At 41.0% G+C, this 26,170-nt stretch overlaps 1 protein-coding gene across 1 annotated transcript in view; it reads left to right on the top strand.

Annotated features, from left to right (window-relative positions):
* Positions 1 to 26,170, top strand: part of LOC127570979 (synaptonemal complex protein 2-like) — a 43,163-nt gene that overhangs the window by 5,967 nt on the left and 11,026 nt on the right. Inside the window, exons 3-16 of the mRNA XM_052016949.1 lie at positions 1,585 to 1,658; positions 3,039 to 3,175; positions 5,910 to 5,973; positions 6,050 to 6,113; positions 9,518 to 9,566; positions 11,925 to 11,989; positions 14,008 to 14,056; positions 16,772 to 16,922; positions 17,011 to 17,060; positions 20,906 to 21,029; positions 21,367 to 21,425; positions 23,039 to 23,114; positions 24,046 to 24,117; positions 24,494 to 24,615. Coding sequence (XP_051872909.1) covers positions 3,173 to 3,175; positions 5,910 to 5,973; positions 6,050 to 6,113; positions 9,518 to 9,566; positions 11,925 to 11,989; positions 14,008 to 14,056; positions 16,772 to 16,922; positions 17,011 to 17,060; positions 20,906 to 21,029; positions 21,367 to 21,425; positions 23,039 to 23,114; positions 24,046 to 24,117; positions 24,494 to 24,615 — 948 coding nt within the window. The 5' untranslated portion in view covers positions 1,585 to 1,658; positions 3,039 to 3,172. The remainder of the gene's footprint in view (positions 1 to 1,584; positions 1,659 to 3,038; positions 3,176 to 5,909; positions 5,974 to 6,049; positions 6,114 to 9,517; positions 9,567 to 11,924; positions 11,990 to 14,007; positions 14,057 to 16,771; positions 16,923 to 17,010; positions 17,061 to 20,905; positions 21,030 to 21,366; positions 21,426 to 23,038; positions 23,115 to 24,045; positions 24,118 to 24,493; positions 24,616 to 26,170) is intronic.

The raw sequence follows: 26,170 nt of genomic DNA on the forward strand, positions 1-26,170 counted from the left end.
TATTTGTGTAAGCTGGTTCCTGACCCTCTTGCCAGTGAGAATCAGTTGCTCTTCCCACACTCCCTCGCCCTCCCAATAATGGGCTCCTCTAGCATCTTGCCTCTCTATCTTCTCTCAGTCGCAGCTTCACAGTTTTGCCCATGTAATGAAAGTCCTTGATCCCTGGGGACACTCTCCCTCAGTGGCTGCTTGCTTGTTAAGTTTGTCCTAAGTAGAGACCATAAATTCTTGGACATCCCTTGAGACAGAGGCTCAGGAATCAAATGGGTAAGGTACAGGCCTGTGGTGAATTTATTGAACGGCTCAGAGCTGTATGGCCTGCTCTTATGTTTTAAACCCCTTCTATAATTTCCCCAGTGTTTCACTCCTTCCTATGGCATAGTGACTTAATGCAAATGTTTTGGAGAGATTCAGCATTGCCATGACTTGCTTTGTCTACAAGTCCCTAGGATCCCATATGCAAGCACTTGGTATGTCTTACTGCTTGTGCACAACATAGAGGCTCATGCTATTGTTTCAGTAAGAAATCTGGTGTGGGTGTAGGGTGTAGCAGTTAGTACTGCCTGCCCCACAGTTCAAGGACCCAGTTTTGACCCTGACCTCCAGTGGAATTTGTATGTTCTTCCTGTGACCATGTGGGTTTAGCCTGGTGCTCCCTGTTTCCCCTCTCATCCCAAAGATGTACTAGTTGGTTCATTAATGTAGGAATTTTTTCTTTTTTTAAAAATAAAACGGAAATTGATGGTATGTGCAAGAGAATAAGTTGTGGGGTTACAAGGAAATGAGAGGGGGGAGTGGGACCTGATTAGATTGGTCTCCTGAGAGTCAATGGGCCAAATGACGACCTGTTCATGGCCTAATAAGATTCACTTTCTGGGGCTGAGGCCATCAACTTCATTCTGTGGGGAATTTTGGACCATTTGAACATAAGACCAAATGTAACATTTAATGTTCGTGAAGTTTCTGCATCTCTTTCATCAACTTGCCTGATTCCTTGGATATCATGATTATTTTCTTTCTTCTAATTAGCATGGCCAATTATGTTGGTTTTCCATATTATTCATAATGTTTTAAGGTTTCCCCACTTGGTCTTCCAGGCTTCCCCTCACCTTTTACTCTGAAACGAAATATTCTGAATATCATTTGACATCGAGGGACTTCAAATAATTCAGAAAACAGTCTGCTTAAGAATCAGAACTTGTGACAGAAACTTTTCTCGATGATAGGGACATTTTCTATCAAAAAATGTAATGATTCTCCACGTGTGAAATTGAAGCTGGCACTTGTAGCCACCTGGTATTGAGGTTTCATCCACAGCACATTTTCCTCCAGTGCCAACTTGTCTAGGATTACTTGTTTCCAACTTTACTACTTTGTCTCGTATGTCAATCAATAGCAGCCAGCCAATGGTTAAACTTTATCACATTAAATATCTTTTTGACATTTACTGAGATCACAGAATTGGAAAGCATAATTGATTATTCCCCTGGTGAGGGGTCTTTTGAGTGATTTGTACCTCTTGCTGCTGGTTACTGGTAATCCCAAACTAACTTTTTTTTGCAAATATTTTGTGTACCCTTTTAGAAAACCAATAAATCGAAGAGCTTGTCACCTTTGGAAGCCAGCAAAAAGCAGACTTCAAATTTCTTCAAACTCTGGTAAGTGATAAATTGAGCTTCAGGATCTCTTGGTGAAAGTGAAAATTGTGCTTTAGCCTCTGGGGAGTTTTTTCCACTGTTTTTAAAATTTGATGTGCAACAAAATTTGACTATGTATGACCTGTTGAGTAGTGATAACCAAGTCTACTGAATGCATTTGAGTTTCAAATCACATATGGGTCTCCTGTGCTGCTTAATGAAGATTCACTTGCTTTTGTCTTAATAGTTGGAGTAATTGGTCATGTGTGAAGAATTTGATTGGTCTCTGCTTTAACTGGCACTTCCAAGTATGATGAGATGGACTCCTGACCTCCTAATCTGCCTTGTCATGGCCTTGCACCTTATTGTCTGCCTGCACTGCACTTTCTCTGTAACTGTAACACTTTATTCCATATTCTGTTACTGTTTTCCCTTGTACTGCCTCAACTCACTGTGATAAAATGATCTGTATGGATGGAATGCAATATATTTTCACTGTACCTCGTACATGTGACAAAAATAAAACAATTTACCAATTTGTCCAATTGTTACATTCAGAAGTTGAGCTCATTCAAAAAAATGTAATCATTCAATTTATCCTGACCAGTACAATTATTAAAATTATTCATGTGTAACCTAGTTTTTTTTTTCTCTATAGACACTGCTTCATCTAGTGGGCACTGTCAATATTCTCCTTTTTGGTTGAGTTTTAGCAACAGCTCTGACCTGAATTTCACAGCTTTAACACATCCATTTGTTTCCTTTCTAACAGTTGTCATTAATCTACCAACTAGACAGCTCCAAAAATGTCTGAATCAACTGGGCAGCCCAAGCCTTGCCCCGTTAGAGATATTTTTGTCCATCCAGTCAAGCCCCCCACCACTACCTGAGAACTTTGTATGTTTCAGTCAGATTGTGCCCCATTCTTAACTGAAGGGTATAATCCCAGCCTGCTTAAACTTTCCTCAAAGGCAACACCTTCAGCCCTAGAATTAACTGATGGACTTCTCTGAACCATTTCCAGTGGAAGTGGTTCCTTGCATATGGAAATGGAAACTGTACGTAGTACTCCTAGGTGTGGTCTAACTAAGATGTAATAAGATTTTTGCCCCTTTTGCAATAAAGGTCAAGATAATTTTGTGAGGCTTGTAACGTCACCTAATTTGGTCTTGAGTCTTTTGAGAATTGACTAGATGCTTCAAGGGAAAATGTTTGCAAGCCTATTGGGAAAGAGTAGAGTGTGACCTTGCTATGGTGGACTTGCAAATGGCTGGCATGGGCACAATGGACTCTTGTAACTACTTTAGTATTGTCATTCATTAAATTAATGCATCTTTGCTAACGTGCATTGGAGTTTGATGACACCAAACCAATGAATATTTTAATTTTTAATCCCTACAGTGGGAAGCGAGGATATATTGCCAGCACAAGGCCAAAAGATTGAGAACAATGAAGATGTACATAGTCCGGATCATGAAGAAGAGCAGACTTTTGACAAAGCTTTCACCAGGACCTCTCCTTATCAAGCAACTGCAATGGTAGTTCCCTAAACTTTTGTGTTTTGTGAGATCAGGGTATTGCTGATAAGGCCAGCATTTATTGCCCATCCTTGTCCTAGTGAGGTGGTGGTGCGATGACATCTTGATCTCTCTGCAGTCCTTCTGAAGAAGGTGCTCCCACAGTGCTGCTGGGGTGGGAGTTCCAGGAGTTTATACCCAGTTGACGATGAAGAAATGATGATATCTTTCCAAGTTCAGGATGGTGTGTGACTTGGAGGGGAACCCTGGATGTGCTGGTATTCCTAGGCAACCTACTGCCCTTTTGTCCTTGGTGGTAGAGGTTTGCCGGTTTGTCAGGTGGTGTCAGAGTAGCCTGGGTGAGCATCTACAATGCCAATGAATTGATCACCTCTGAATTGTTTTGGATTGGAGAAAATCTGGTTGTTGAGCTCAGCAGACCTTTTTGTGCAATGACTCCTCTTAAACAACCATCCAGTTGAAACATGGACAAGGTGGTGCAAGAGGGTAATTTTTCAGTTTAATTTTGTCTATTTTGTTTTTAAGGATTTGTCATGGTTCCTTTGGATTTTTTAAATGTTGTACATTCTACAACTCTTGGTTGAAAACCTTGGTGCACTTTCAATCTTCAGTTGTGCTGCTTCATCTAGCATCCTTCTGTTTGTCATGCAAGATGTCCAGTTCCATTGTGTATATCGATGCCTGGCCACTGGTCACAATGAACAGCAGTGAGACTGTGGCCTTAATCTTGGGTCTATTGGGAGCTGCTTCATACCCAACTCAATGTAATAGTATCAAGTCTTATTGGAGAGCAGAATATGGGCTAGCTCTGTACTTTCAGATGTGCCATTTCCCGGGCAGGGAAATGCCACCAAGCCCCTGTGTGAAAGAACTACAAAAGATCTACAACCAGAACGCCATAGGTTTTGTGTTATAAGACTTGATCCTATTACATCCTGAGTTGGGGATGAAGCAACTCCCAATGGATGCAAGATGAAGGCCATAATCTCACTGTCATCCACCATCTTACTGTCCCTGCACCTTTCATATGGCTAAAACAGAACACTATAGGTTTTGTTATAAATCAATAAAACAAATGAGGTTGTGATCTCACTGTAAATCACTCCATTCTTTTCCTGGAGCACAAAACAAGCTGCTGGAGGAACTTGGCAGGTCAGGCAGTATCTGTGGCGGCAAACGGATGGCCGATGTTTTAGAACTCTGGTTCAGGACCTAGATTGTGGAGTGGAGACAGCCAATATGAGGAGGCAAGAGGGAGGGACATGGCAAGGGCTGGCAGGTGATGGGTGGAACCAGAGAGAAGGGGGGATGATGGGGAAAATGGAATTATGTGGGAGGGAGGTGTGGGGGAATTGAGAGGCAGTGGCTGGTGGGCAATAACTAGAGATGGATGAGAAGAGGAGGAAGGGGCAGATGGAGATGGGTGTGGGGAGGGTGTTGGGGACTAAGGCTGGGAGGTGATAAGTGGAAACACAAGACTGCAGATGCTGGAATCTGATAAGTGAGGAAGGTATTAAGTGGAACAAGATAAAGGAGGGATGATGGGCAGATGAAATCAGTTGGAGAAGGGGACAGGGGACCCAGTAGGTCAAGCGTGTGGGTGATGGACAGGTGGAACTGGTGAGGGAGAATGAAACTTGCATTTTGCTCCAGAGTACAGCATCTGCAGTCTCTTGCGTCTCTGTTCTTTTCCTGATCAGGTAAACCTACTCCCCGCTGGTAACCTTTCATAGTGCTCCTCTGTTTGGAAACTCTTCCCACACCATAAAATGATACCTGTTCTATGCATTGCCTTTACCTATATTTTGTCCATCAGAGCGATCTCTTCTGAAGTGCCTCACTTGAAGCAAATCCCAAGCCTTAATAGCAAGAATTGTCAGGGGTGTTAGGGTCACTTTTTTTTTTCTGGATTTCCAGTTTAGTGGAGCTAAGGGGCAGAAATTGAGTCGTCTCCAGGCCCCCTAACATTAGCATAAATGGGGTGATTAGAGGCTTGTGTAATGGGTAATACAATAAATGTGGGGGACTTTAACTGACTTAATGGGCAAACCACATAGCCTGTGGAGGATGAATTTGTGGAGCACATACACAATGGTTTTCTAGCTCAGAATGTTGAGGATCCTACCAGATCTAGTGTTATGCAATGAGAAAGTTAATTAATAGTTAAGGAACCTTTTTTTTAAGAATGTTTGTGGTAATATGATTGATTTAAAGTCAAAAATAATTTGGCTTGATCTAGTCTGAAATCGGTGTCTTTAAATCAAAAAAAAACTAAAGTTACGAGGCATAGTAGACTGGGAAGCTGCATTGAGATGTGTGTACTTTCCCCTTGCATTTGACCTCAAAGTGCAACACATCACACTTGCCCAGATTAAAAACCATATGCTATTTCTCTACCTATATCTGTAACTGATCTATATTCTGCTGTATTTTTTGTTTGCAACTCCACTGAGTGATTTGATATTTAGTTATTAAGTGAATGGAGTTAGTGCAGGAAAGTGACTGAGGTAAAAGCTGAGTCGTGATCTGATTGATCAAGTAGGCACAAGGGATGAGTAGTCTACTCCTGCTCCTTTGGTTCTCTTCGCAAAGAATTGTTCCCACAAATGCATTTTCACTTGGATGACTTCACATTTTCTTTTTTAGTTTTGCCTTGTGCATTTAGTAATGCACTTCTGACCTTCAGGGACAAGTGTTCTAAGAATTTACAACTTTTTTTCAAATATTTTAATAGGATATCCATTCCCTTACGGAAGTGGAACCGGAATTAGAGCAAAATCTGACTGTGGTGGATACTGGTTAGTATTCTTCAGCTTGTATTTTGTGTCCCTGTTGTAAAAGAGGTGATTTACAAATCTCCCCCTTTATAAATAGAGATGGAGACTTCAGAAAAACAACATAACCTGACTGCCAAACCCGAAAGAACAAAAAGTGAACTGTAAGTACCTAACGTGTGCAGGGCACGATTATTTTTTAAAAAATTATTTTTTTTGTTTCATAATCTCTGATCACGCCTTCTCAGAGCTGATTGACATTAGAAATCATTGACAAACAAGTGGTTTCCAATGGTGAAGCTGACCAGGCACACTTGTGTGGTGCCCCAGGAAGTGTTTTCTCTCTGTTTCTGTGCCTTGTGCTTAATTAAAAATAGTTCTGTTTTATTTAGGACTGAATCAAATGGGTCATGCCCATTTCTGATTTGAATTATACCTGTCCATGTGCTTCAGGTTTTGAAAATTGTGTATTGAAAGTTGTAGACAGCGTGCACTGTTGTCCTACAGCAAGTCAAAGGGTGCTTGCAGCCTGGGTAAATAAAGAAAGCACTTGCACACACATCTGTAATCAAGTAGGTTGAAGGATTGTGTTTAGCTGCACAAGGATTAAAAAGATGTGTGTTACAGTGGTTCAATGCCAAAGTTGGCTTAGGGAAGAAAATAATGGAATACAAAAGGGTAAAATACAAAAATATGAGTGGATTTTGAAGTCAACATTTGAAGGGGAGAGTCTCTGTTTCTCTTGCTGATTGAACAATTAAGCAGTGAACTGAACTGAATGGAGTAGTACTATAACTATAGGAAAGTTTTATGTTGTGGCTTGGAAAGGTGAAAAGCTCAAGGAACTAGAGTTGTAATCTTCTATACTTGCACAGGAGACTGCTGTGGGTGGAGCAGGAGGGAAATGGTAAATGGAGAAGGGACTAGATGTTCCAGGGAGAATGGTCCCTACTGACTGCTGGAAGGAGGGTCCTACATGTTTTGGAAGCATTGTACATGGAGCTGATGATGCATTGACAGAAGATGAGGAAGGGAAGCAAGTATTATTGTGGCCCCCGATAGGTGCAGGAAATGAACTGATACAGTTGGAGGTCCATGTCAGCAGTGATGAAAGAGAATCCTTGGGTGAGAATCATTGAAGAACTATCAACAGCGCAAACAGGGAAGTTGGTGTTTGTTGGAATCTAGGAAAATAGAGCCCATTCAGGAAGCAGAACAGGCTGTGCTGTGGATTGAAGGGGAATCTGTAATTGGGTATTAGTCAATTTAGTTTATTTGCTGAAATGCAGAGAAACATTGAGGGGATTGTGGGAGCTGGAAAAAGGGAAGGCTGGGAATTGGAATGTGAAGTTGATGCAATTCTACACTTTGGGATGTCAGTGGGAGCAGTTCCAAGATGATCATTAATGTACTGTTGGGAGTGGAAACCTGGAAAAACACCGGAATAAACTGCTCAGAGATGGACAGCAGATTTAGGGGACCTGTACTGATTTTTCACTGTGACATCTTGTATCTGGAGGAAGTGAGTAAGTTGAAGGAGAAACTTGTCATCTGTCAGGTGGAAGTAGGCAATTGTGAGCAAGAGAGTGGGACTGCTCCACCGGGAGGTGGTATGGACCCAACAGCTCAAATAGCCTCCTGTCATTTAAAAATAAATATGAGACAAGGTTTCTTGCAAGCATGCAGCAATCAATTCTACACAAAACGTAACAAAGAGCATCTGCCTTAGAATTCATTGCTTATCACCTTAAATGAAACAACGTGTGTGCTGGGACATTATCAGAAACGGGGTGCAATTCTGAAAAAAGGCTTAGGGTCTTTAGAATTTTTCTCCCCACAAGGGAGGATTAAATGGCAACCTGACACAGATGTTTAGGATTTAGCAAAGGTTATGAGGTAAACACTTTTATTGCACAAAACCATTATTAAGGAACACAAATAAAAGGCATTATAATTAATTAAACGGCTAATTAACAAAAAGTCCTTCTCTCAAATAATTCTGACCAAGAAAAAGTTTATGCAAGTTTCATACAATTTTTGAAGATATTCAATAAGGTGAACAAATTTAATCTTCATGATACTTTCAATTGCCTTCCACCAAATTTCTGAAATTGACATTATGAATTTTACAAGTGTAAACTAGTACTTTATGGCTGAGGTACCTATTAGTGAAGAGGATAAATCATTTGGAAATGATGCAGGTTTACAGTGGATATAATCTAATTCTTTAAATATTTGGATTCTGTAGAAACCCTTCCAGTAGTTAATGGTGAAATGTTTACCAGTTTCCCACCACTGTGGAGTTAACTGTAGTAAGTATTTTTTAGTTCCAAATCCTTTAGGAATTGGATGTAGTTTGACTCTTCCAGGTGAATGGCCAGTTGATACTTGGTGAATGTGTGCATGTGGAAAATAGTCCCTTCCTCAGCATTGCAGTTCACCAAGATCTCTGCTCCTTCTCTAGCTAATCCCAAGAATGTAAAATATAGAAGCAGGAATAGGCCTTACAGGCCTTAATGTCTGCTCTGCCATTTAACAAGGTCATCACAGATCATTTACCTCCGGCACCACTCTCCCCCACTAATATCATTCCTTGACTCCCTTAAAATCTAAATATTTATTGCACTCAGTCATTCAGTAAATTCAAGATGGTCTTCATTATCCTCCTAGGCAAGAGACTTCCAATATTTTACTGCCCTCTGGACAAAAAGTTATCCTCCAATCTATACTGAATAGCCAATTTCTCTATTTTGAGACTGTGACCCTTGGTTCTAGAAATCCCAGCCGGGGGGGACCATCAACTCTGCATCCCCCCCTGCTAAGACCCTTAAAATTTGTATTTCAATTAACTCGCCTCTCATTCTTCTAAACTCAAAGTAAGAGGTCTAGTGGGATCATTCTCCCCTCGCACATCAAAGCCACCATCCCAGCAATCAATCTGATGAACCTTTTGCTGCAAGTAGATCCTTCACTGGATAGGGAGGCCAGACCTGTACTCAACATTCAAGGGGTGGTCTCACCCAGAAGCCTAGATAATTGGGCCAAGATGTCTCACCCTTGTTCTCAATTCTCTTGCAATTAAAAAAAAAGTGCTTTTTGCTTCCTTCGCCTCATGTTAAATTTCAGATTTTTGTCCAGGAATAACTAGGTCTTTCTGAACACTAACAGCTTACATTCTCCCTTTCTTATTCTCAACATTTTCCACATTGTGTAATCCTTCTGCCATTTCCTTGCTCATTCACTTAGCCACTCTGTCTCCCTGAGGCCTTTCTGTGTCCTTCTTGCAGTCCATACAGCCACCTGGCTTTGTATCATCAGAAATTCCTCTCCCCAGATCTGACTCTTTCCTCCTTTTATAAGTGGTTCCTTAAAGTCCATCCTTTCAACCTGACCTAATATCTGTAAATCGATACCAACTGGGCCCAAGCTCCTGTTAAATGTCTTGAGACATTTTAGTACATTAGATATGCAATAAGTAAACGTGGTTTGTTTTTGTAAGAAATAACAGCTGGATGGAAAAAATTAGATGACGAAAGCAAATTGTGATCTATTTTTTGTTTTCTACAAGGCAAAGTGTTTTTGATTTTGAAACATCTGATTCTGCGGAGAAATCACAGGTGAGCAGACAAATTTGTTGCATGTGGCAGTTAGTTTGTTTTGGCTTTGTCCTATCTCCTGGTTGCTTAGTAATTTTGCCTTGCATAATTGAGAAATGGAAATCTGAAAATGCTGGAAACACTCAGCGGGTCAGGCAGCATCTGCAGGGAGAGAAACGGCTCGTGTTTCAGGTCAAAGACCCTTTGTCAGAAGTGGGAAAAGCCAATTCAACAAAAAGGTTTAGAGGGGATCTGAGGAATAACTTTTGGTTGAAATCTGGAACACACTGCCTGAGGCAGGTACTTTGACAACACTTGAGTATCTAGGCAAGCACTCGTATCACCCAGGCATAGAGAGCTATGGACAAAGTGCTGGTAAATGGGATCAATGTAGATAAATACTTGATGGGCAGCATGGACGTGGTGGGCCAATGGGCCTGTTTCTGTGCTGTGTGACTTGGACTCTGATTCCATGGTATTGTATGCTCCCTGCAATGTGGTTACATGAGTGTTAGCTGTGACCTAACTAGTGATTTGTACTAATTTTGCATGACTTCCCTGCTCTTGTATTCAAAGTCTCTTCCAATAATAGGAAGGATTGGGCAAGATGCCTTCATTAAGCATCTTTATTATCCTGCTGTGTTACTATTTGGGTGTCTGTGGACATGTGCTCTTGAATCACTCTGCTCTTATTTCCTTGACCGTCCTGAAATGAAGGTGCCTCTCAGCTCCTGGACTGAATTCTGTTTCCTAATCTCTAGCCCATTGATGTTTTGAAGTCTACATCATTCTTCACTTTTAACCACTACTGATCTTTTGTATCCCTTGCAAACCTGTGAATTGCATCCTCTGATCACTTGCTGCTGAAAACACGAGATGTAGCACTAAGCCTGCCGAACCTCTCAGTAAACAGCCTTTCACAATCACTAAAGCACTCATTGACCATTATCCATTCCTGCCAATAGTTTTTGATCTAACTTGCCAGTTGCCCATGGAACTTTACTTTTCTGATCAGTGTCCCATATGAGATCTCATCAGAGGCCTTGCTCAAGCCCCTGCAGGCTGTGTCAAATGTCGTCTTTTGTTACATCAGGTAAGTTGGTCCAAATCTTCTCTTCTGTTCCAATGTGGGTCTTGTTTCGGGGATTTTAAAATCATGGTGGTGTTGGGCAGGGAGCCAGTGTAGTAAGCTTGGGGCTGGTGTATGAATGGGGTGGTGCATGTTAGGATGTGGGCTGCAGAGTTTTGGTGAAGGCTAATTTATGGAAGATGGAATCCTGGTCAGAGGAATATTGGAATCGGAGCAACAAAGACCCTTTTGCTGTCAAACACCTTGAGCTGTGGAGTGCTGGAGTTGTGCAGTGTTTATGGTCTTTGTGACAAAGGATGGAACTTGTCTACCTGGGTTTCTGTTGCTAGGGAAAGGAGATGCAGTTGCTAGAATTGAAATGCAAGGACAGGTCTTCCCCAGGTTATGAACACCCGATTTGTATGCAACCCATATATACGAGCGAGTGTTTGGGAGAACAGCGGGTGGATTTGTTAGCTGCTGCAGGCAGCTCCTGATGTGTGGCAACTGGTTTCTGACTTGCAGGTTACAAACAGTCCACAGCAACGGAACCATGCTGTAACTTGGGGTGGACGTGGATCGGGGTTTATGTAGTCACTCCTGCCTGTGATAGCTTCTGACCTTTTCAACCTTCAGTTGGCTGACGTTTCTGCTAATCGGGTACAGGAAGTTGGCCAAGGAGATGACTGAGGAGTCTAGAAATGCAGTGGGGTGGTACAACTGGTGTTGATGGCATGAATGCGACTTGGCATTGGGCTTTGCCAAAGGCAGCACTTGGATGAGAATTGGGTAGCAAGGCTAGATCCTTGGGTGCATCGGAGATAAAAGGTACCTGGTCCTTTGAACGCAATTGGATATTTGAGAATTAGAACCTGTTGAGTCCAGTCTTGTCAGCTTGAGTGATGGAGAGACATTTGTGAATGCAGAGTGTTTAAAGCTGTCTGAGCTCACACATTGTATGGCAATAAGTTGAGCTAAATGGGGTCAACTTGGAGAATATCTGCCAACTCAAAACTAGGTATCACTAAGATGCTGTGGGCCATTAGCAGCAGCAAAAATGTATTCAACTGCAATCTGTGACCATGGGCCCAGAATGTCCCTCTTTTTTTATATATAAAATGTCACTTTTGATGAAGGGTTATTGACGTTCAATGTTGGATGTGATTATCTCTCCGCTGATGTTACCTGACAGCCTGCGTGTTTCCAGCAACTGCATTGACTTTTTTGGATAATCATTTTGATATTTCGGATGCAATGGAATGCTGGAATTTTGTCAAAACATTCCACTTTTTAATCTGCAATAATTGTAGGTCAGTGAAAGCAAGAGGAAGTTTCTTGGGAGGAGGAGTTCTCAGACTGATGAAAAACAAAATGTGTAAGTCATTTGATATTCTGTGGTGCTGTATGGGTAGGTTCTATTATGAGAAAGGGGAGGAAGAGTGTAGAGGGGAAACAAAATAGGTGATGGGAATGTATTTACTTTATTGAATGTCATTTAAAAAACAAATGAGTAAATATGCAATAAAGCTTTTGGCATGCTGGAATGGTGCCTGCGCTTCCAGATATTATCGGGTATAAAGTATCTGGGTTTGAAAGATGCTATGTAAATGTAAGCCTTTTACCCCTAATGCAGGAAAATTATCACAAACTTTCTGATCTGCAGGTATCCATTCAGTGTAAATTACGTCAATCAAAATGGATTTGGATGAATGGGAAATGTTAAATCTGTTCCTTTCCCCAGATGTTCTGCCTTTGAGTATTTCCAGTGCCTTCTGTTTGTTTTTTTTCAGCATTCCTCTCTTGACCATCTAGTTCATCGTCTTGAAGGGTCAAGGTGTCACTGCCTCCTGAGCCTTGACCATTGAAATTACCCTCCTCCCCATAGTATTTATATAAAAAAATTGTTAATATTCCTGAGTTGTACCAAAATATGATCTACATAAACTGAATTATTTTCACAGAAAATTGGGGAAGTTTATTGGTGGTGTTGACATTTGACCTGATTCTTCACTTGCTGATGCCAGGTGGTATCTTTTTAAACCTGTGGTGTAAGGACGTCACTGATTAGACAGTGTTCAGTTCCATTCGCAATATCACGATCCAATCACACTATCTAATTTTATTTGCAACCTTGCCCCCTAGGTAATTGGCACCTCCAAGGTGACATGGTGGTGCAGCAAGTAATGCTGTTGTCTCAGAACTCCGTGATCTGGGTTCAGTCGTGACCTCTGGTGTTGTCTGTGGGGTGTTTGCATGTTCTCCAAAAACAAGGGGCCAAGTACTGAGCCCTGCTTTTTTAAAAAAAAACAAGAAAACCCACTGATAACAGCTTTCCATTGTAAAAGCACTTCACTCATTGCTCTTTCCTGTCACTAAGCAAATTTTGAATCCATATTCTCACTGGTTTTCTTGGTTACTCCAGTTTCCTCCCACAACCCAAACTTCTAAAGAAAATGAACCAGCCCATGCAACATCCAACTTTCTATTCCATACAACGTACTCCTAAATCTCTTCTGCACCCTCTCCAGTGCAATCACATCTTTCCTATAGTCTGATGTCCAGAACTATACAGTCCTCAAATTGTGATTTTTGTATACAGTTCTAGCACAACCTTCCCAGCTATTTAATCTGATGCCCTGGCTATTAAAGGAAAGCTTTATAACCACCTTGTCTACCTGTGGTGCTAAATTTTAAGGATTATTGAACATGCAGTCAAAGGCTGTCTGTTCCACTAGAGCATTTGGTATCTTTCATTTATTGAATGGTTCCCTGCCTTGTTACACCTAGAATCACCTCTCACTTCTCTGGATTAAGTTCCATTTGTCACTGATCAGATCATCAATATCCTGACACCTGAAACTTTTCTCCTGTTAACTACGGAGGCAATTTCTGTATTGTCTATTGGCTACTTTATCATAACTCAAATTTGGTCCAAATTTTTAATATATCCCACAAAACACTGGACCAAACATTTGAGCTCTAAAACCCCACAGATAAGTATTCCATTTTAAAAGCACTTCAGCCATTGCCCTTTCCTGTCTCTGAGCCAATTTTGGATCCATTTCAGTATCAATCCTACTTTGGTTTGGCACTAAGTCCTTGAAGTAACTCCTGGATCTGCCTATGTTCACCTTTTCAAATTCTTTTTAACCTCATTCCGAATGCACTGAATCACATCTGAGAATTGGTGGTTATTTGTCAAATGATGTTTGTGTATCCTGTCTTTCTGCATTCTGGAGATGAGGCCAGTTTCTGAGGGTTTCAAGCAGCAGAGAATGATGGGGGCTTCTACTTAGGGCTTTTGCTTTGAAATATATTTGAAAAGACTTCATATGTAATAATTTTGTTGGTGTTTCCCTAAATTTTGCTGTCACGTTTTCATCTAACATCCAGAAAAGTTGCAAAAGCAAGTAAGAAAAGGAGCAGAGGCGAGAAAGTGACGGTATGATACAATTTGTACTGAGTTTTGTGATGTAGAAATTATTGGTTTATTATTGTCACATGTACCAAGATACCGTGAAAATCTTTTGTTTGCATGTCACCCAGTCAGTTCCTGCCATACACAAGTACATCGAGGTGCTTAATAAGGCTTCTGACCAAATACTTTCCATTATTGGCAGAGACTTTGAATTGAAGAGCAGGGAGGTCATGAAAAAATGGTATGAATCATTGATTTAAGTCACAGCTAATGCGCATGTAACCAAATTACAGGGAGCATGTGATATCAAGGAAAATGAAATGCAGAATATAATGTTGCAGCAACAGAAAGTGCAGTGCATTTTCTACAACTGCTATTGTAGTCAACTGTGACATATTGAATTCTGCTTTTCCCAAAAGGCAAAACAATCCTTCCTCTCCAGTTTGTGAATGTGATGTATCATATGCCCATTTTAATGAATGCTGAAACAGTTTAAAAAAAAAAATCCCTATGTACATTTAAAATAAATCTTGTTAAATTTTTTAAGGAAATTGCTTAAAGGATTAAGTGCTAACTATTGAATCTTTGCCTAGAATTTTGAAGGATTTCATAAAATGCCACATTCAATTTTTGTAGTTGTCTAATTTGATATTGGCTTCAGCTGAAAGACATTCAGTGGAGGAATGGAACAGAGGGAAAATTCTTTCCAGGAAATGATGGGAATAGTCATCTGTGGAGGCAATCTGGTTTGTTGTTTACATTTCCCTGGAAGAAAGCCAGAAGCCTTGAGTAATGATCCAAAGACACAAATTCAAATACCATTCAAGTTGATGGAAAATTTCATTAAATTGAATAATTTCTAAAATAAAAACCTAATGCCATGAAACTTGCAAAACATTAGGAAATTAGAAAAGCAGATTTCTTTTTAAAGAGAAGGAAGTCTATCGTTCTTGCACTACCTATGTGTGACCCCAGGCCCAAGATAATATGATAACATAAAACTACATCACCCCAAAAATAAACTGGCCTAGCATCCCACTCTGTTTCACCAAACTGCTAACACACGACATGGTGGAAATAAAACTAAAGAGACTTGGCATTGAATTATTACAGGCCAATGCACAACTAATTTCTCCTGTGGTGAGGAGCTACCTCTGGCCTGCTCTTGTAGCCACAGTACTCTTGCAGCTGGTCCAGTTGAGTTTCTGATCAATGATGATGGCCAGGATATTGATGGTGATGGACCTCTGAGATGGTAATGCCTTTGAATGTCAAAGTTAGGTGATTAGATTCTTGGAGATCATCTTCTGGCATTAGAGTAGAATCTAAGAAGTTAGTTGCCCACTTCCCAACCTAATCTCATCTTGGCCTTGCTACATGTAGGTATGAACTGCTACATCTGCTGAGGAGTTGTGACTGGAATATGAATGTTGTATGAACATTGTCACTTATGACTTGCTAATGATAGGAAGGTCATGGCTAAAGGTGGATACTGCCCTGGAGAACCCTGATTGACCTTCAACTTCCACAATCATTCTTTGTGCAAATTGTTACTCTCCAACACTAGAGCACTTTCCCATTGAAGCCCATTGACTTAAGTTTATTAGAGTGCCTTGATGTCAAGGGAAGTCATTCTGCCTCTAGAATTAAACTCTTTGGACCAAGGTTGAGAGTCTGGATTAGAGTGGTGCCAGCAAAACCCAAAGTGGATATCAGTGGGTTGGGGCTTATGATGAGTGTTGTTTGATAGCATTGCCAATGATGGCTTCTATCATTTTGATGGTTGAGAGTAGGTTGGTGTAGTAATTTCCTAGACATCTGTCCTTTTAGTGAACTGGAACCATCTTTCACATTGTTCGATGGATGCGAGTACTGGAATAACTTGGCTAGAAGCCCAGTTTATTCTGGAGTGCAGGTCTTCAGTACTAGAACTGGAATGTTGCCTGATCCAGTAGTCTTTGCTGTATCCAGTGGTCTCAGTTTCTTAATATCACACTGAGTATTTGAATTAGATTTTATGATGGTGAGGATCTCTGAGGGGGGGAGAGAGAGAGTGGAATATTTATCTGGCACTTCTGGCTGAACATATTTGCAAACACTTCACCCTTTAGTGCTAGCATGCTGGGCATGTCACCTCTGAGGGTGGGGATATTCTAGGAGTCTTCTCCCATTAGCTACTGAGGAATAGTTTCCATATTTAGTATCTACACCCTTCATGATTTTAAATGCCTCCATTAGATCTCCTTTCAACCATCTCTATTCAAGAATGAGAACTTTTTTTTGCATAAGCTGGTGGTATTCAACCCTGTGGTCATTCCAATAAACCTGCATCTAGAAGTTCTTTACATCTTTGCTAAACTATAGCACCTAAGTTGGTGCTCCAGTTGTGCATTGATATACCAGATGGGTTTTTGATGATCCAATAGTTTCACGGTCACTCAGACCTGGCTTTAGAGAAGTTCCAGGTTATTTAAATTAATCATTGTTATGGTGGGATTTGAAATTCTCTCTGAATTTTGTCCATGGCTCTGTTTTAAAGAGTCCAATAATTTAGCCACTATATTATCAATCTCACCAGCTGTTGACCCTCTTTAATAAATATGATGACTACGGATTGGATAAGATGTCTATTTACAGATAAATAACTACTGTAAAGTGACATTAAGGGTCACCAAACTCAAACATCTTGGAGCATTTTGAGGTCGTATTTGTAATTAACCATCAGCCTTGTGACATTAGCACAAAAGAAGTGACATGAAGAAGCTCTTCACAGAAGATTCGTGTAGTGAAGGCTCTGAGCACAGTTGGCTGTCAGTGTCCCAAACGAAAGTTCTCCCACGCGTTGCAGACTACAGCAAACAGAAGAAAAAGAAGTCATCTGTCCTAAGAGGTTTGTCTGATTTATTAACAGTAACCTTTTGTGCATTTTGGTGCATCCTTGTTTGCTAAGCTAACCCTCTTCTCTTTCCACCCATAAGTTTTGCCACTGTCCCTTGAATCCAGTGAAGGTGAGGAGCAGAAAGGAGAGGTATGGAAACAATTGGCTTATTTTCTAGTTAGTAGTTTTACTGAAAGAAATCAAAGTTTTCTTTGCTCGTTGGTCCTCCAATTGTCACCCAGGTATTGATACAGCAATTGGCTTATTATACAGTGATTGTATTTGAAGGCTAGTTCTTCGAACTATATTGTCTACTGTGCATTTCCTTTGATTCAATGTCAGTGATTTCTATCATTAGGTAGTACTCCTGTTTTGTTCAGGAGTTGGTAGTATGTAGAGCAGTAACGTCTGTGACCATTACATTGTCCTGGATTTGGCTGTGTAAATTGGTTTATTGATGTCACATGTACGGAGGTACAGTGGGGAAAAAACTATTGTTTTGCTGCCCATCCAGACAGATAATTCCATCACATCAGTGCATCGAGGTAGTACAAGGGAAAACGGTAGCAGAATGAAGTGTTACAGTTACATAGTGCAATGCAGGTAGACAATAAGGTGCAAGGCCATAACTAGGTAGATCATGAGGTCAAGAGTCCATCTTATCGTACTAGGGAACTGCTCAATAACCCTATAACAGCCGGAGAGAAGCTGTCCTCGAGCCTGGTGGTATGTGTTGGCAGGCTTTTTTATCTTCTGCCCAATGGTGGGGGAGAAGCGAGGATGTTGGGGTGGGTGGGGTCTTTGATTATGTTGTCTGCTTTACAGAGGCAGTGAAAAGTGTAGACAGAATCCATGGAGGAGAGGCAGGTTTCTGTGTTGTGCTGGGCTGTGTTCACAACTCTTTGTGGTTTCTTGTGGTCATGGGCAGAGCAGTTGCCATACCAAGCCGTGATGCATCCAGATAGGATGCTTTCTATGGTGCACTGAATTTTTTTTTTAAATTGAGGGTTAAAGGGGACATGACAAATTTCTTTAACCTGCTGAGGAAGTAGAATGGCAAAGGAGAGCTCTTACCACCTGTCTTGCATCCAGTTGCCACAAACTAGGTGCCAAAATCAAGGCTGCCATCAGTGACTTGAATTTGGTAATTTGTTTGAAAACAGAGAAAGCAACATTTAAAAAAAAAATTAAGATGTTGCTACTACTGTTCATCAAAACAAAAGAGAAATGAGTAAAGGAACCAGTCTGAGGCCTAATTGCCCTTCCATTGTCAAACTCTTCGTATTTTCCTTCACACGGTAAGAGACATTAACGCACAAATAACTTCACTCATCTGTTCAATGTCTGAATGAAAGTTACGCCTGAAAAGAAGGCAGAGAACTAACAGTCCAATTCCATCAAGCATTGTACTTCTAATTTGGTGTTGACATTTTATTCTAATCAGCAATCTTCCACAAATGGGCCTTGATATCCAGTGATGATTGGTGGTGCAGATGGGTAAGATTGCCACAGTGGGACATGGATCAGTTGCAGAGTTCTTATAAAACTCTGGTTGGGCTGCATCTGGAGTATTGCATTCAATTCTTGTCACCCCATTAGAGGAAGACTTTTGAGAGGGTGCAGAAGAGATTTACCAGGATGCTGCCTGAATTAGAGGGCATGTGGTATAAAGAGAGGTTGGATGAACTTGTGCTGTTTTCTCTGGAGTGGCGGAAGCTGAGGGAAGACCTGATATGAGATTGAGAGGCATAGATAGAATAGACAGTCGGTATCTTTTTCCCAGGATCAAAATGTCTAATACTAGAGGACACGCGTTTAAGGTCGGAGAAGGCAGGTTCAAAGGAGATGTGTGGGGCAAGCTTTGTTTTACAGAGTAGTGGGTGCCTGGAATGTGCAGCCAGGGGTGATGGCAAAGGCAGATATGATAGCGGCATTTGAGGCTCTTGGATAGGCACATGAATGTGCAAAGAATGGAGGGATATAGATATTGTGTAGGCAGAAGGGGTTAGTTTAGTTAGGCATTTATTTGCTAGTTAATTAGTTTAGCTCAATGTTGTGGGCTGAAGGGCCTATTCCTGTGCTGTATTGTTCTACGTTCTATTTGTCAAAGATCTCAATGAATGTAGGTGCTAACTCTGCAGCAGCCACAGTGTGTTTTTTGTTAAGGGGGGGGGGTGGTTAAGTGGAATGCCATCTATATGGGCTGTTTAGCCGTGGAAGCATCAAGCTACTTGAGACTTATTGGAGTTCCTTTCACCCAGGCAAAGTTAATCCCATTGGGGGTGGGGGTTGAAATGGACTTGACAAGTCAACCTGATGGTTATGAGTCTCAGGTCACATAGACCATACTGGCACCGGCTGGTAAATTCGTCTACCTAAAGGATTTCCATGAGCTCCCTCCTGGTGAATTTGAAGTGGATCTACAGTTGGCTTCTTCACTGTTATTGATTTCAGTGGTTTTCAAATGTCTCCTGACATATGGAAACACTTTGGAGCTATAAACATTGAAGTTAATGGAATTATTAAAAGAACATTAAAACATCAAAATTCCATTTGGCCTCTGTCCCATGGCCCCATAATTCCCATTACAATGAATGGGGTTTTGGGCTCAGAGTCAGCTCGGGCCTGCCACAGGGAACAGAGGTGATCACCCAATGTTGGGAATCCTGCCAGACTGGGCTTTGCCTCTTGGACTTCACGGGAAGTCCAGCAGCAAAGTTAACTGAGGTTCTGCTCTCCAAATCCATTGGAAGGTCCCTGACATCAGCCTTTAGTGTACACACAGGACATCAGGGCTTGCTATAGGTTAACAGTGGAACTGCAAGAGGCTCTAATCTCTTGCTACCCCTCCACACTCATCAAATCCAGGGGTGTACGTCATTTCCCAGTTGAGGAGTTGGGGATACACTTTGTATCTGGCCCCTCAGTGCAGCCCCATTCACTCAAAAGGTGTCACTGAACTTGGTGTTGCTTATTATTTTTATTGATATTAATGTGATTTTTAAATTTTACTTTAAGTCATTGGTAATTATTTAAATTGGTTTTAATGTTCTTCTTAAAAAAATTTCCAACTTAAACAGTGAAACAAGATGGACAGCGCATATGATCGGGGGGTGCTGGGGTGGGGCCTAGCACTGTGGCCCCTGGAGTCCTAGTTGCTATCCATGGACCTTTCTGCAGGATGACCAGAAGTTTGTAGGCAGTTGCCCATAGCAAGTTGCATGCATGCCTATGGGGTTAATGTGTGGGGTTGGAGTGGGTGAACACAAGCCTCAAGTTGGATCAAGCCACAAGTGTGCCAGGCAATAACCGTTTCCAACAAGAGTGCAACCAATTACTATTGCCAGTGTCCCCCAGCATCAACATCCTTGAGGGTTGGGGTCACCACCGACCAGAAACTCAACTGAACCACGTAAGTATGGCAGCAAGAGCAGGTCGGAGGCTGGGTATCCTGTGGTGAATGACTCATCTCCTGACACACTAAAGCCTTTCTGTTATTGACCAGGAACCAGTCAGGAGTGATGGAATACTCTCCACCTGGCTGCGTGCAGTGCCAACAAAACTCTAAGCTTGATACCATCCAGAATGCAGCAGTCAGCTTGATTGGCACCCTAAACATTCGCTCCCTCCACAATGTGTACCATCTACAAAATACATACTGACAAACCTACGATCTCTACCACCAAGAAGGGCAAGGACTGCAGGCAGATGGGAGCACCATCACTTGCATGATCCCTTCCAAGTCACAGCCCAGCGTGTACTGGAAATGTCTTGCTGTTTCTTCATCATCTGTATGATGGTTCACTATCTGCATCTTGGGTGGTAATGGGTGAGCAGTAAACGCTGTCATCAGTGCCCATGTCCCATTTTAAAAATTGCTCCAAGTTGAGTAAGTTAATGATTAACAATGTACCTAATATACAAGTATATTCTATTGGATTATTTGTAATAAAGGTATTTAAGTTGCTTAAAACTTTTTTTTTGTTTGGCTAAAGGTAACCCCAAGTAAAGGGTTCCAAATAACTTCAGAGGAACACGATATTCCTCTGAGTGAACAAGTCTCTCCAGAATTTTCTGATATTCAAGCATCAGTTGTGCCAAAAGTGAAGAGGATTAAAAGTAAGACCTTTTGGGATTTGGAGTAGTTCTTCTAATAAAATCTGAGCCCAGTGATTTTGGTTAGATGACTGTTAATGCAACAGAGATGATCCCTAATGTTTGTGTATATGGTTCTGCATCGAGAATAACTAATTGGGTTATATTGTAGCCTAAAGTGCTTAGATAAATGTTGCATATTTGGGAAGATAAAGCTTGTGGTATTGAAGAGAAGACCTGTAATTCAGGAATTGTTAAAGGCTAGAATCGATGGCACCACTATTTGGTGTAAAGTCATGGGTTGTGGGGGAGTGATGAAGTGAAGGGTAATGTTGCTTGTGTTGTGTTTTATTTTCTCCAGCTGCTGATGTCTCAGTTGGGACAAGCCTGGAACTGCTGACTCCACCTGACACACTGCAGGTAGGGATCTATGTTCTGGCCATTCTCCAAACTTTGAAGCACCCTGTGTTTTCTGAACCAATGCTGGTATTGTACATTACCATTTAGTCTATTCAGTTTTAATAACTCATTAGCTGCACACATGGTTGATAACTTGGTGACTAGTGTTTGCTGACTTAGTTGTCCTCAAGTTCGACTTGCTTTAATAACCTTGGCTTAAGAAGGGTGAAGTCAGGCAGACCGTATTAGACTTCTATAGCATCTCTGACATTTTGTGTCCCACCAGTACTATTTTAAATTATCTTTGCCACTAAAGTAGGAATGTTTTGTGCACAACAAGCTACCACAAATAGAGATGTGATAAAGAGTGGCTAATCTTTGAAGTTGAGTGAGGGACACTTATCAGGCCAGTAAGAGCAGACATTATTTACCACCTCACCTGCAGGATGGCATCTCCAGAAGTGGAGCAATCCCCGAGTTGGCACAAACTTTGTGTAAACTTTGTGCACTGGTTTGAGTATGGTATCAGCCAAGACTCACTTGGCAGCACGCAATGTGTAAAAACACCTTCCCTTGTACTTGCTGTGAGTTCAGCTGGTGGAGAATGTTCCTTCTGGTTTTCATTGGCACCCTGACTCCTTGTGGACACACTCTACCAAGTGTTGCCTTTACACCAAAGGTAGTGACTCCCCCAGCAGCCTTGGAATTCAGCACTTTTAGCCAATGGTGGATTAATGCTCCCATTGGACCCAGGGCTAATTAGTCCTGGTGGAATTGGTGCTCTGCTCAGGTGAGCAGTTATTGGTAAATATGCCACTTTGGTACAGTAGATAGCTGAAACTATAAAAGTTTGTAAATGATTTAGTCTGCTATTTTAATGAAGATACTAAACCCACAACTATAAGAATATTTTTCATCAACATTTTAGAAAGCAGTATACTGGATATTGGCACCACTCTATTTGTTTAAACTTAAGGATAGGAGATAGATTATGCTTAAGATCCAGGGTTGATTTGGAGAGTTATCTCAGACTGCTTGGAATATAATGTGTATGTTGTCAGACCATTACACAAGTTCCTGTTCAAGCACTCAGTGCAGATGGTCCTAAAGGATTAGTTCCTTTTGTTCTGATTTGGAAACTCTACAACTGAATAACAACACAAAATGTATCCCTCTTCACTGGGTCTTGAAGGGGGACTTGTCTCAGGAGGAACTGGAAGTTGCCTTAAATTAAGGTAGTTTAGTGAGCCTTTTCCCTATTTTTACTATACCCCCATAAAAGGGCTATATAAGTTTGGTACTTTTGGGCTGAATAACCTGATTTAGTCTGTCATTCTTCTAAATTTAAGATCAATAAAATATGGACTATAGGAAAACTAAAATTCCCACATTCCACCAATGTGAAGAATCTTTTCCCGAGTAGCTCCCCAATTGGTAATGTACTTATTCCAAGTAATTTAATGTCACGGAACACCACCCACAAAACATTAGATTATAATCTTAATTTGAACATTTTTACATAAAATATCTAGCTGTTTGAGTAACAAGTTGGTTAAGTGTCATCACTTTATATGCCCAAGTGTTTGTATTTTACTGCCTTTTGCTGTTTAACAGTAATGCTTTTTATTAATTAGAAAATTACATCACCAGTGATTAAGATCCCACGCGGGACATCCACGAAAAAGATTCCAGCAAATGAAGGAACGCCAGGTATTTGCTCCAGAGGTTAGGATTCAGTCATGGAACCAGTAGTGGTTAAAATGGATTAGTTTAAATCTTTTAATACAACTCCAGCAGTTACTTGGAGGGATTTTTAACAATTTTCTAACCATGGCTTGCCTGCTGGGATTTGGGCTTCAAGTGTACATACTGAAGCTACCTGTCTACACAGTGTTGTCTGACACTCCAAAATAAATACCATGTGTTCTTTAGGACATCGGGGAGGAGGAACAGCAGCCTGAAGACCACACTCAACAGTTCAGAAACGGCTTCTTCCCCTCTGCCATCAGGTTTCTGAATGGTCCATGAACACTATCTCATTATGCCTTTTTTGCACTTTATTTTGGTAACTTATTTTTATGTCTTTGCACTGTAATGCTGCTGCAAAACAAAGTTCACGTTATATAAGTTGGTGATAATAAATCTGATTCTGAGAAACTTGAGCTCTGTAGTGAGCCATTTCTTCAGTGTTTTTGAATATCAAAATTAAAAAAAAATATTAACCTGATATCCCAGGCAGTTAAACTTTCAAAAGTAATTTTACACTTCCAAAGGAAATTTTTCATTATCACTTTGCATGGTTTGTAGTGGGACAAAACCAATATCCCATCAGATGAAGAGTCTCGACCCGAAACATCAACTATTTATTTCCCTCCATGGGTGCTACCTGACCTGCTGAGTTCCTCTAGCATTTTGTGTGCGTTATCCCCCCAGACTATTTTCTGGATCACTGCTGATGGGCAAATTCACAACTGAAGGTCATCATTTGTAATAACTCTCATCTTATTATCATGTGCATCATTCCCCCTCATGGTGTATCTCCAAATCATTGCCTCCTGATGTTGAACATGAGTTATGTGTAAGCTTAAGCTCTTTAGGACAATATTAAAGTTCTATGCTTATTCCATTTTGCCTTTTACAGGTGATGTGGGGCAACAATCTGCAAATCCTCCCTTGACAAGATACTACAATGATACTACCAATATGGATGAAGGTCAACAAATTCCATTTCGATATTATAAACCAAAGAGGCTGTTTACCTCTGCTGAGAAATGCCTAAAAACTCTTTCCTCTAGAGGATCTGGTTCCAGAATCTATAAGCCCTTCATCCTTGAAGAGTAGCGTTTCTCAAAGTAAAGATTAGGAATAAATGATCTCTTGGAATGCACAAATATGTAGATTTGGTGAAGTATTAGTTTTCTTAAGTTAAAATAACAAATTTAAATCCATGTAAATCATTATTAAACACTTATGGCAAGATGGATGTTAGGTCATAATGTTATGCTTTTAATCTATTGAGCCCCTTGCTATTTGATTTAAGAAGGGCTGAATCTGAATGGGGACCCTAAACAGTTTTCTTTATTGATCAGAGCTGGAAGGAATGGAGCAGCTTGCTGAAAGATCCCATGAGATGGAAGATGGATATTTGAGTGATGGAAACATCAGTGCTGCACTTCATGGCTTCACTGAAGGAATGAGGCAGAAATTGAGGGTAAAATTCCTTGATTGGTTCACAAGGATATGCTTGTATGGTTGAGGACCAAATATATTTATCATTTTTGGTGACATTAATTGGTTAGTGATCAAAATATGCATGATCTGTGGAGTTAGATCTAGGCATGAAGTGATACAGCATGGAAACAGGCCCTTTGGCCCATTGAGTCCATGCTGACAGCAACCATTCACTTCCACCAACCCAACATTAGTTCTGTTTAATCAAACAACTTTACATTTGAGGTCCAGTGCTTCTGTCACCCACGTAATATTTAACCGAATCTGACTGACAGTGCTGAGCCTCTAAGTATTGTTCCTGTCTGCTTCAACGTGAAGACTGCATGGTTAATATGCCAATTAAAGTTAATATTAATGTGCTTCTGAGCCTATATCCTGTGACTTCCTCCTGCCCCTCCCTTTTCAGAATTCTTAATGTCACGTGCAAATGAAGCAACTTGAGAAGCTTAGAGTAATATTTTTGTCTATCTCTCCCTTGAAGGTGAGATCTGACCTTGCTACCCTGTTTGGCAAACTACAAATGAGTGCATGATGTTATTCCAGATGTGGGGTAGTCCTGACTTGTGCATCACAACATTTGCAGTTGTATTGTGCCTTTAACACAGTAACTTCTCCCCAGGTATTTCACAGGAGTGATTTATCAAACACTATGTAACACCCAAGTACAAGTATTCTTTATAAATTGTTGCATGGAGTCTTTGGGTATATGCCTTTGCTGCAGTTTTTATTAAAGGAAAATAGACTTGGGAATCAGTCTCCACCATGAGAATGCACTGTGCTAAAATGCCGATGATGCATTCCACCCACTTTCCATTTACAAGGTTTCACTTCAAAATATCTCCCAGGGATATTTTCCCTCTTTGTAAATGGAGGAATGAACTGTTAAGACAAGTGCCTAAAAGGAAGAGGTTCTAAGCATTGTCAGAGGTTAGAACTTAGAATTCTGAGAGCATCAGGAATGGTGGAGATATTGGAAAGTCACAACGATGAGTGGTAGGCTCGTGGAATGGGGAAGACTGTGCAAGTCGGGAACACAGTGGTGTAGGGTTATTGGGATTTAATGTGGGCAGCAGGGGTTTGAATGGTGGAAAGTGGCAAGTTAGTTTGGAGCCCTTGGAATAGTCAAGTCTAAGGTGAACGAATGCATGGTTAAGGGTTTTGGCAGCTACAGACATGAGATGGGGTGGAGGCCAGTGCTGGTTAGGAGGTGGAAGTGGACACCCTTCTTAATGAAGAGGAAATGAGGTGAAATAGAGTCTGCTTCAGACTCTCCAGATGGAGAAGAATGTATGTGGCTTGTAGATGGGAGCCAGAGACAATGCCTTTAGGACTCCCAATGTTTAGACAAAGGAAATTTCTGCTCTTCTGGGTGTTGCTGAGATACCTGGGTATCAAACACGTGCAATTTGACATCTCCGAGGGATGGGATGCATCTAAGAAGCAGATAGGGTCCAGGATAGATCCTCGGTACTCCAGGCAAGAGTATACTAGCTCACACTGATCTAACAGGACAGGAAGATGAGAGGTGGCTGATG

Source organism: Pristis pectinata, chromosome 5 (genome assembly GCF_009764475.1).
Source record: "Pristis pectinata isolate sPriPec2 chromosome 5, sPriPec2.1.pri, whole genome shotgun sequence".
In the NCBI taxonomy this organism is placed as follows: domain Eukaryota; kingdom Metazoa; phylum Chordata; class Chondrichthyes; order Rhinopristiformes; family Pristidae; genus Pristis; species Pristis pectinata.